Source organism: Cupressus sempervirens, chromosome 8 (genome assembly GCF_028749045.1).
Source record: "Cupressus sempervirens isolate cs-2001-9-10 chromosome 8, ASM2874904v1, whole genome shotgun sequence".
Lineage (NCBI taxonomy): Eukaryota > Viridiplantae > Streptophyta > Pinopsida > Cupressales > Cupressaceae > Cupressus > Cupressus sempervirens.
The window spans coordinates 29,928,709-29,941,063 of NC_143125.1; the positions used below are offsets into that span (position 1 = coordinate 29,928,709).

General features: G+C 38.3%; 1 protein-coding gene across 1 annotated transcript; it reads right to left on the reverse strand.

The window, feature by feature from the left end:
• Positions 1-993: 993 nt before the first annotated feature.
• Positions 994-11,888, reverse strand: LOC149541424 (uncharacterized). The gene is made up of 4 exons (XM_089796689.1): positions 11,395-11,888; positions 2,078-2,202; positions 1,609-1,912; positions 994-1,511 (listed from the first exon to the last, which is right to left on the reverse strand). Exons 1-3 carry the CDS (start codon positions 11,796-11,798, stop codon positions 1,890-1,892), a joined length of 552 nt encoding a protein of 183 aa, XP_089652815.1. The 5' UTR covers positions 11,799-11,888; the 3' UTR covers positions 994-1,511; positions 1,609-1,889.
• Between the last annotated feature and the right edge of the window lie 467 nt (positions 11,889-12,355).

Below are 12,355 nucleotides of genomic sequence, written 5' to 3' on the forward strand. Positions count from 1 at the left end.
AAGCTTAGTAGGAACTAGGAAGATTATGATATGCATATCAGACCTTATATCTACCTTATACTAATTTTTAATGTGATTTAATTTTTCAAATAAAAGACTTTAGTAGAGTGAAAAGATTAAAATAAAGATGGAAAAGGCAATCTAAAGCTGAAAATAATCTAGAACTCATAAATGACTGCAATAGTTTCTATTCAGAGTTGGTTGATTATCAATGAATTATAGAATCTAGCTCAGTCCAGGTATAATATTACTCTAAAGAAATATGTTGTATCCCTAAAGTAGACCACAGATAAATGACATCATGAGTTATTAAGTAGTATGCTATGGATAATAAAAATGAAAACGATTGCAATACAAGAATTACATTCAACAGTTACCATGCTATTAAGTCTTAACATGCTGATTTAGCTTTAATTATCAACATTTTCAAGTATTTCAACCCATCTGAAAAGAGACTGGAAGCGAAAAAGAACAAAACACTGTAAATATTGGTGCCATGTAAAAAAGACAAGTAAATATTATAATGTATCATTTAAGATAGTTAAGAGGCTCTAATGGATTCAGGAATGCATTGGCATTTCCTTTCGTAGTAAAAGGAAATGGGTAAAATATAAATTGACTTTTAAAGGCCTTGAAAAAACTAGAGCAATCTTGGCAGCATAGTCAAATTTTGAAAAAGAAAGGCTACCTGAAGCCATGGACAAGAAGTAATAAAATCCTTGAGTTATCTCCACGCCATGTCACGACTAGGCTTTTTCCATTTGTTTCAATATACTTAAAGCAAAACTGGCAGAAGTTCAAAAAAATCACCATTTTAAACGCAATAAAGATGGGCAAATCATTCTGGTATATTCAGAATTTTGAGAAAGCAATGCAATATTAATTGATGGATGGAAAACGGTACAACACCCTTCTAGTTTATCTTAAAAAATAGTCCGACTCAAACTTTTTCCGTGTTTCCCATAGTAAAAGCAAGAACTCAAATTACAGAAATTTGATTGCTTAAAGGAAAATGGTTTAGTAACTATTTATTCAAAAACGTTAAGGTTTCTTATGCATGACCCATGTATCCACCAGCCATCATGCATGTAGATGTTAATGTTATTCATCTTAACAACCAGAAAAAGAGATATTAGCAATCCTACAAAATATATTCTGGTTGTAGATCATCTGATTACAACATGGCCAAATAATGTTGGATATGACAAGAAAACAGTCAATAGTGATGATTGTGTCCTGGACTTTTTACCTCTCTGTACAACATAAAAATTAACTAATTCTCCCTAATTAAGTCCACCGCAATCTAAAATTTATCTGTTTCCACTCTGTCTTCTATCTCCAACAGATTCTGATGCTGCTTCACTGGGTCCTCCAATTTCATGTTTGCAGAGAGGACAAGATGCGTTCATTTTCAACCACTTATCAACTCATTTAACATGAAAGTTGTGTGTGCAGGGCAACTCTCTCAGATGCTCATCATCCTTATATTTCCTCAAGCAAATACAACACATCTGCATTTTGATGATAGGAACACATGAGAAGTTAGGTCTACAATTATTACTAAAAAAAACTGACAATATATTTCCAATTACCTAAATTAGCACTTACCTCGTCTTCAGCTGAAACAGACTTTTCTTTCCCAGTACCAACTGTTATAATGCCATCCTCACCCGAAGTCTTTGAGGGATCATAGTCATATTTGCTTCCATTTCCTTCAATTGGCTTTTTGGCTTTGAACTTGTATTTTGGCAAAGAGCCAACTATTTCAAGTGAAGCTCCTCTTGTTTGGGTCTGATCCTCCGAGTGTCCAAATAGATATGAGAAAAATTCGATGCAGGGTTCATGGCACCAAAATGCAATGCTAAAACTAACATAGCTAATAAGGATCGTTAAAACAATTGCACTACACAGCCTGCACAGGATCAACAAAAATTAGGAGGTAAGAAGCTTCAGCAGCTTTTGAATTACTCCATATTAGCAGTTAAAACTAAAATAGATTTAGCTGTTATCAAGAGAGGTAAATATTTGTACAGAAAATTCATCCTACAGAAGTAGAATTTTGAAGAACTATTCTTGCCTGTGCTGATTTGGAGCGTCACTTGAGGACAAATGACCATCCATCTGCTGAAAACCAAAAGGAACCCAAAAAAAAAAAAGAAGCAACGCGTTGCAAATTCGAACAGCTCTACAAATTTAAGAAACCTGCAACCACAAGGAATATTAAAGATATATGATGTATTTTCTACCTTTAAAAACTTAAAGATGCTTTTAGATTTTCACAGAGCCATTTTATAATGTCCTTATTTTAGCAGTTGACCAAGTGTGTGTGCGTTAGCCTTGTTCTACATGGTCCCGAGGGCTAAGGAAGGGTTTAATGGGATCTTGGAGTGTTTTGGCCTAGTCATTTCCAGTTTGGGCCAAAACGAAGTTGATTTACTCAGTTTTAGGCATACTTACTATTTTTAGTAAGTCGGCAAAACACAGTGCAGGTCAATTTTGGTGATTGGATTCGATACTCTTCGGTGAGAGCTTTCCGATGAGCTATCACTCGCATTATTCAGAGTCCGATTGCTAATACATTTTAATGCCTGAAATTTTATTAAAGTAACGTCTAATTTAATTGTAAAATATTATAGTGTTACTTTAATATTTATTTTATGGTGATGTGTACCCAAGGGAGACATAAGCGGTATTTTAATATATGTTTTATATTACACATCTTTTATCCCACATTGCCCATATGAGTTGAGCGGACCCGTGGGAATAGAATAAAAGGAAGCATTTGTGGCTTCATTAGACAGGGTTGAATATGAGAAAAAATTGGTCTGTGAGTTGCAGCTTTGTTCTTGGCATTTGAGGACGTCTATCCTCTCTTGTAACATTCTAGATGTCATTCCCTTGGGGTTTGGCCTTTGGAATTCTTTCTTATTGGCTTCATTATCAGGCAGTTTAGTTGCATTTTCGGCTACAGGCAGATTTGATATTTTGCTCATATCTTCTTCACTACTTGTCCGACGCTTATGCCGCTTGGAGGGAATAGTATTATGAAGGTAGTGGACTGATTGGAGGACAAAGTATTGTAGCAGCAAGTTCGTAAGCATGGGCTGGAGTATTATGACAATATTGCTGAAGTAATTAGTGAGTTGATAAATCTGCCATGTATTTGGTTTTATGAATTCTGAAAATAACATTTTATTAGCAGCAGTTCATTTCCACTTTGCATATTATTGTAGTTTATTTCTTGTTTATGTTGTATGATACCAATTCTATGCACGAAACACAACAAACAAATAAACATTTGATTTCCGGAGTTATAAGGGGTTTTAAGAAGTTGAATGCAAACTGTTTGACATAATTCCTTTCAGCAATTTGGTTTAGTTTTTTGGGACATCCAAGGGTGTCCATTACAGTGGTATCAGAGCTTGCTTGCAAAGTGTTTGACAAAATGTCAAACAACTGAAGTATAAAGATTTTTGGTGTTTGAAGAAGTTATAACCTATTGGGGTTATTACAGTGGTATCAGAGCTATAAGTCCTGCCATCCTGTGGAGGTTTTATAGGGAATTTGGAACAGCCGGATAGAGGGAAAAAGTAAGTAAAAAAACACAGGCTAAGCATTTATGTTTGAGCATGCGACAGGGGTCTTATAATTTCCGCGATACCAGAGCAAGACAAAATAGGATTTCAGACTTGCAAAGCAAACAGTCTAGTACATCCGTGCAGGGGGACATTGAATCCAACCATACAGACACAGAGGAGATATTCTGTGATCAGGACAATAATATGGATGATCGAGATGACAGGAATACAGGATTAGGCGGAGGCAGAAATGCTGGTCCAAATCAGGGGGAGGTACTGTTCCGACAGTTACTGGATACATTAGAGCAGGGGCAGCGTATGCAGCAGGAGTAGAATAGGCGAATGTTAATGATGTTGCAGCTCATGGCTGGACAGATGGGTGTCAATATTAATCCAAGTGATGCCAACAACAGAAACAATAACAACGAGGGAAACAATAACAACGGGGGAAACAATAACTATGAAGGCCAAGGCAACAACAATAGTCCTGAGAATAACATTAATGGTAATAATGGACATGGCAACAATGGGAATGAGGCTGATAACTTTAGACACGTTGCACGCCCAACACGGACTGCATGCTTGAGACCTCTTCTACCCACTTTCCCACCCAAAGATCCGGTTCAACCAGTAAACGAACCGCAGATTACCGAGTTACAGGATCAGTTCAGGAGGGACTGAGAGGCTAGTGGACCAGAGTTTTAGGCGGATATTTCTCTTAGAGATTATATGGACTTGAGGATGAGACACATGCCTAAAGCAAGAGGGAGGAATCAAAACTTTGAGCTGAGGAAGAAAGTTGGAAAACTTTCTTTACCTTATTATGATGCTTCAGGGAAGATGACTGCACGAGCTTGGGTGCAGAAGGTAGATACATACTTGCAGCTAAATCCTATGCCTGAGGAGGAGGCTATCAAGTATGCGGCTATGCACTTGGATGGCGTTGCACATGAATGGTGGCATCATGGCATGGTGACTTTGGAGCATAATCAGATTACATCCTATGAGGAATTCACCAAAACATTGATTGGGAGATTTGACACTAAGGATCCCGAATTACATTTCAAGGAGCTAGCACAGTTAAAACAGTCAGGTTCTGTGGATGCTTACATTGCCGAGTTTCAGCGCTTGTCTGTACTTGTTACTGATATCTCTCCTAGGAGATTGGTGGTGTTATTTTGTGATGGTCTTGTTGATCCATTACGAGGTTGGGTGAAGGGACATGATCCACTCACGTTAGCTGAAGCAACTAAAAAAGCACGAGATTTAGCCCCTTCAGTATACAAAGGAAAAAACCATTCAACAGATTCTTCCTACCGCAAGGACAAAGACAAAAAATCGTTTCAGAAAGAGTATAGCAAACCCAAAGAAGGATCAAAAGGACTAGACAATGAAACCTTGAATGAACTTCGAAAGAAGAAGTCGTGCTTCCATTGTAGAGAGCCTTGGAACTTATCTCATAAATGTTCTCTCAAGGCTAAGGCAAATCAAATGGAGTATTTTTCAGTAGAAGAGTCAAAGTCAGAAGGGGAGGATCAGCACTCCGATTCAGATGAGGGTAACACTATAGAGGAGAGCAACATTCCTAAGGATGATAGATCGTTGGCACGCTTGACAGGGGCCCAAAAGGTAATCACATTTAAGGTCAAGGGTACTATCCAAAGGCAGAAAGTGATATCTCTTATTGACACTGGGGCTACACATAACTTCATAGATGCACAGTTGGTAGCCAGGAGAGGGTTACAGACAGAGGAGCATGATGGGTTTAGGGTCATGGTGGCTAACGGTGATAAGTTATTATGCACTCGGAAGATATCTAATCTTCGCATCAGGTTTGGAGATGGCTATGAGTTGGAGGATGAGTTCTATGTTGTGGACATGGGAGATTATGATGTCATCCTCGGCATGACATGGATGGCCTCACTAGTTGAGTTCACACTCAATCTAGCGAAATTGGAGATGAGATTCCAGCATGAGGGTAGAACTGTGGTACTTAGAGGGCTTTCAGATGGAGGTTGCAGAGTAGTGTCCTTGAGGAGAATGCAGAGACTTTTTCGTCATGATGACATAGAGTGGGCGGCAGAGTGCCACATTATGCCAACTTCACCAGAGCCACAAGAAAAGAGTCATCCAAGATGTCCAGAAGATACTTGATAGACACGCTAAAGTATTTAGCGATATTCCTCATGGGGTTCCTCCTGACAGAGGGATGGAACATGTTATTGAGCTCGAGGAGGGAGCCAAACCAATTATGATTACTCCCTATCGTCATCCTAAGAAACACAAGGATGAGATAGAGAAGGCAATTAAGGATTTGTTGGAGATGGGGTATATCAGGCCCAGTAAGAGCCCCTTTGCTTCAGCAGTAGTATTGGTAAAGAAGAAGGATGGAATGATGCACATGTGCATTGATTACAAGGCACTGAATAAGAAAACAATTAAAAATAGGTATCTCATTCCTACGATTGATGAGTTGATTGATGAGTTGCATGGGGCATGCTTCTTCACCAAAATTGATTTGCGATCCGGATACCATCAGATCAGGATGAGAGCAAATGACATTGAGAAAACAACCTTCCGATGTCACTATGGCCACTTTGAGTTCATGGTTATGCCATTTGGTCTAACCAATGCACCTGCTACATTTCAAAGTTGTATGAACCAGGTATTCAGGAAGCAGCTGAGGAGATTTGTCTTGATCTTCTTTGATGACATCTTGGTCTTCAGTAAGACCTGGGAGGAGCACTTACATCATCTAGAGGAGGTGTTATCTATTCTGGAGAGAGAGTCATTGTATGCCAAGGAATCTAAATGTGAGTTTGGCATGACTGAGCTCCTTTACCTGGGGCATATCATTAGTGCAGATGGCGTTCGGGTTGATTCCAAAAATATTAGAGCTATTGTAGAGTGGCCTACTCCCACAAACCTTACACAGCTTAAGGGATTCTTTGGTTTATGTGGTTTTTATAGGAGGTTTGTTAAGGGATTCTCACAGATTGCTACACCCTTGACAGATCTTACCAGGAAAGGAACCTTCGTGTGGACAGGGGCAGCACAGAGGTGTTTTGAGCATTTCAAGCAGGTAATGTCTTCATGTCCAGTTCTAGCTCTACCGGATTTCACGAAGCCTTTTGAGCTTCATTGTGATGCATCAGGTGATGGGATTGGAGCAGTATTGATGCAGGAGAAGCATCCCATTGCATTCGAGAGTAGGAAGCTCCGAGGAGTTGAGAAAATTTATTTTGTCTATGACCGGAAGATGTTGGCCATATTGCATGCATTGGCCAAATTTCGATCATATTTGGTAGGTGGATGTTTTGTGATCAAGACTGATCACAACAGTATTAAATACTTCATGAGCCAGCGTGATCTTAATGACTGGCAACAAAAATGGGTGACTAAATTGCAGGCTTATGACTTTGACATAGAGTTTGTCAAAGGTAAGAAAAATGTGGTGGCTGATACCTTATCTCGGAGACCTCACTTATGTGCTCTGGCAGAGATTTCAGGAGATTGGAGAGATCAGATTATAGCAAAGTATGTCGGAGATGCTTGGGCTTCTGGATTGATTTCAGGTACCATACAAGATGATCGCTATGAGGTGATAGATGGATTGATCAGAGTTCAGGATAGGGTTTATTTGATTCCGTCATCACATTTGAGAGAGGCGATACTGAAGGCATTTCATGATGCACCCACAGCTGGACATTCGGGGGTCTTCAAGACCTACAGGCAGATCCGAGAGCGATTTTCATGGAAAGGGCTCAAGGATGATGTTCAGAGGTATGTCAGGGAGTGTGTGGTTTGTCAACAGAATAAGGGAGAGCACACATTTCCTGCAGGTTTATTACAGCCCTTGCCTATTCCTGATAGGAAATGGGAAAGTATTTCGATGGACTTCATCACTGGTTTACCACAAGTGCAGGGAAGGGATTGCATCTATGTGGTGGTGGACCGCTTGACGAAGTTTGCTCACTTTTTTGCTATTCCGTCCACTTACACAACAGCACAGGTGGCAGATCTTTTCTTTAAAGAGATATTCAGGTTACATGGGCTGCCCAGATTCATTGTCAGCGACCGGGATAGTAAGTTTATAAGTGTTTTTTGGCAAGAGTTGTTTAGGTTGTGTGGTACAGATCTTACACCTAGCACTAGTTATCATTCGCAAACAGATGGGCAAACAGAGATTGTGAATTAATGGGCGGAAGGATATTTGAGGAACTATGTAACTACACAACAAAAGGCTTGGATCAGATGGTTGCATATGGGGGAGTATTTTTATAACACCACTTATCATATGTCCATCAAGATGACTCCTTTCATGGCACTCTATGGTTATGAAGCACCTAGCTTCATGGATTTAGTTTTGGGGGATAGTAGAGTGCCCAAAGCCAAAAACTTATTGCAGGATAGTCAGGACATCCTGAAAGTGCTCAAAGAGAATATACAACAGGCCCAGAATCAACAGAAATTGTATGTTGATCAGCACCGAATAGAGCGCAGCTTCGAGGTAGGGGATATGGTTTACTTGAGGCTACAACCATATAGACAGTCATCGCTCAAAAAGAGCGGAGCTGAAAAGTTGAAACCTAGATTTTATGGTCCCTACAGGGTGATTCGCAAAGTGGGCAAAGTCGCCTATGAGCTTGAGCTTCCAGAGGGCAATCGAGTGCACAATGTGTTTCATGTGTCTAGGCTTAAGAAAGCCATTGGTCAGAGTGTAGTGCCTTCTGCAGATTTACCCCCTTTGGATGAGGAGGGAAAGCTTGTGTTAGTACCTGAGGCTATTCTGGATACCAGAAAGAGGAAGCTTAGAAATAGGATAGTGAAGGAGTATTTGGTCAGATGGAAAGACCTGCCGGAGGAAGATTCTACATGGGAGAGTGAGCAGGTTATTCAGCAGGCTGGACTGAGATTGCTTGAGGACAAGCAATTTCAAGGGGGGCAGACTGTAATGTCCCCATTTTAGCAGTTGACCAAGTGTGTGTGCGTTAGCCTTGTTCTACATGGTCCCGAGGGCTAACGAAGGGTTTAATGGGATCTTGGAGTGTTTTGGCCTAGTCATTTCCAGTTTGGGCCAAAACGAAGTTGATTTACTCAGTTTCAGGCATACTTACTATTTTTAGTAAGTCAGCAGGACACAGTGCAGGTCAATTTTGGTGATTGGATTCGATACTCCTCGGTGAGAGCTTTCCGATGAGCTATCACTCGCATTATTCGGAGTCCGATTGCTAATACATTTTAATGCCTGAAGTTTTATTAAAGTAACGTCTAATTTAATTGTAAAATATTAAAGTGTTACTTTAATATTTATTTTATGGTGATGTGTACCCAAGGGAGACATAAGGGGTATTTTAATATATGTTTTATATTACACATCTTTTATCCCACATTGCCCATATGAGTTGAGCGGACCCGTGGGAATAGAATAAAAGGAAGCATTTGTGGCTCCATTAGACAGGGTTGAATATGAGAAGAAATTGGTGTGTGAGTTGCAGCTTTGTTCTTGGCATTTGAGGACGTCTATCCTCTCTTGTAACATTCTAGACGTCATTCCCTTGGGGTTTGGCCTTTGGAATTCTTTCTTATTGGCTTCATTATCAAGCAGTTTAGTTGCATTTCCGGCTACAGGCAGATTTGATATTTTGCTCATATCTTCTTCACTACTTGTCTGACACTTATGCCGCTTGGAGGGAATGGTATTATGAAGGTAGTGGACTGATTGGAGGACAAAGTATTGTAGCAGCAAGTTCGTAAGCATGGGCTGGAGTATTATGACAATATTGCTGAAGTAATTAATGAGTTGATAAATCTGCCATGTATTTGGTTTTATGAATTCTGAAAATAACATTTTATTAGCAGCAGTTCATTTCCACTTTGCATATTATTGTAGTTTCTTTCTTGTTTATGTTGTATGATACCAATTCCATACACGAAACACAACAAACAAATAAACGTTTGATTTCCGGAGTTATAAGGGGTTTTAAGAAGTTGAATGCAAACTGTTTGACATAATTCCTTTCAGCAATTTGGTTTAGTTTTTTGGAACATCCAAGGGTGTCCATTACACATTTGATCTCCAGGAAAAGTTGACACCATCTTTGAAATGGTACAGTCAATCCACAAAACAATCATCTGAAGAACAGATTCAGCCTAGACATAAATCATGATGGCAAAAGAAGATATATAAATCATAACCAAGCAGTCATGTGATGCAAACAGAACAATCATGAACCTTCATGTCTTATCCAAACAAATCCTGTTAAGAACCACCACTGAACTAGTTATCCATAGATAGCACACGTCTAGATGACTCGTGCAATTTAAGAAATAGCAAATAGAAGTTGAGTAATGCCCATCATAAATCAATTTGGACATGTCCGTTTAAGTGGGCTACATTTTAAATGAAGTTACCTCTGTACTATCTTCATTGTGAAAGGAAGACAAACAAATAGAAAAAATCATTACACTGAAGATAATACAGCTGGAGCTGATTCATCTATGCATACAAGTGATGTGTTAGACATGATTGAAAGGAACTTATGTTACACTACAAATAGTTAAATAAAAGAAAAAGTGGTCACTTAAACTTTATAAACTATAAGCATGACCAAAGGGCCTAAACTATCCATATATGAGAAAGCCCTATAATCCCACATTTTAATTCAACAATAACACATATATCCATTGTATGCATGCCCTTGGCTTCAATAAGTATGTCCTTCGCAGATCACCGGATCACCGGATAATTAACAATCAGTTTCAATTTGAAGGTGAAGCTGGCTATAGTATAAGGTGAACTGATGCACAAACAATTCAAGTTGTGTAACATTTCAAAGTTCTAAGTAACAAAAACTATAAACAGAGCCAAGGAAAAGTGCAATCAGAAAAATCACTCCTATGCCTGAGAAGAAACAGATCTAAAATGTAAAACCATATACTCAAAGGTTTAAAAATGGGGCCCCACAATACAAGAGAGATCCAGAAATTAGAGAGACGGATGTTGTTGTGATTTCCTATCATATGGAGAAAATGGATATGTTTCAAAGCATGCTAATGGTCATAACTCAAAAATTGGGTACTCAAGAGAACTGGAAGAAGTGAAACCCAAGTTTACATATGAGCATGGCGAGACGTCGAATGGTAATTACTCAATCTAGTTCAAAGAAAAAACCAACATACAGATCCAACGATTCAATGGACAAGCACGTGCCATAAAGATGGATGAATGGGTCTCTGAAATGAAGGTATATTTTAGGTCACATAAAGCAAATTCCCCTTACCAAATTCCTTTTTCTCATTTACAGTTATCTGGTCATGCATTATAAAATGCTGTGAAGCAGATATAATTTCCTTGTGATTGAGGAAAGCCTCACCCATTTAAAGAGTCGTTGAAGAAGCATTTTTACCCTGTATCTTCTAAAGAGGATAGAACTATGCAGTGACATTAATCAATTGATGAGGACAAATTATTGTATAGTATACCCATGAACTCCAAAAGAAAATAATTCAGCTACAAGAAGATGTGATGGAAACAGATATGCTGATTTAAATATTTTCATATGGCTGAAGTTTGTAAACACAGCAGCCATCAAACACCTGAGAACCCTCAAAGCCAGTAACATATTGACTCAATTCAAAACAATTTCAAACTTTTAAATATCTTCAGTAAATTCCAAAGCATTCCCAAATCAAAACTAATAAAAACAACCTTCTAATCCCAATCCAATCGAAATCATTTAGAAATTATAAAAATTGTGCGTACAAGCTTAAGATAATTATAACGATTGTAGGCACAATGCGAAGAAACGCTTACCGACGCCTATAGCGCAAATATAAATTGGGGAATGTCGCGAGACATCCTGAAGCATAACCTATAATCCAAACTGTTATTAGGGAATGGGGTTTCTCATTCCTTGAGAGCGCCAAAACAATAATACAAGCTGTTATGAGAATAACTGATATGATCATCTCAATTAAAATATAACGTTGCGAATCGAGTTGGCCTGAACGCATATGAAATCGCCAATTAGTAATTTCTCTAGAAGACGAAATATTCCTCGAAGGAAGAGGCCATGATGGGGTCTGTGTGCTTCTGGATGGTACATCAATTGCCACGTCCACCGAAACATTCAAATGATTGCAGTGACCTTGCTTCGATGTGTGTTCCATGACCAAAGAGCACCTGCCAGAGTCCAAAACAGCGGTGGCATCAGCCATGAAAATTGTCCAAAATTGCTCTCTAAAATCATGAATCCACCTTCATTTACGCCCATGGCTCCGCAGTTAGCTTCAGTTTAATTTCTAATTTTAGCTGGTTAATCATTTTTTTACTTCTAATTCTTAGGACACTCTCTTTTTGTTAAATTTAAATTTATAAAACAGTTTTAAAACGATTTTTAATTTAATTTTTAAAACCATCTGGCATAGACATTGGCCTCTCTTTTTATTTTAAATTCTTTATTTATTTTTATCTCGTCTTTTAACTTTACTTCTTTTGAAGCACATAATAAGCACATAAGTGTACAACTATTAGTTTACATTGTTCATGTGCACTACAACAGTCCAAAATATTGTGTTAAAATTTTATTTGATTAATATTGTAATAATAAATAAATATAATAATATGAAGTGGGCGTGCATAATGTAATAATAAATATAACTAGTTTATATATATATAGTTTTAATAATTATAATTTACTTTTATATATTAACTATAATAATGTTTTTATTTTGTGTTGTGAGTGCTACTAGCTTATATATTTTATATATATATA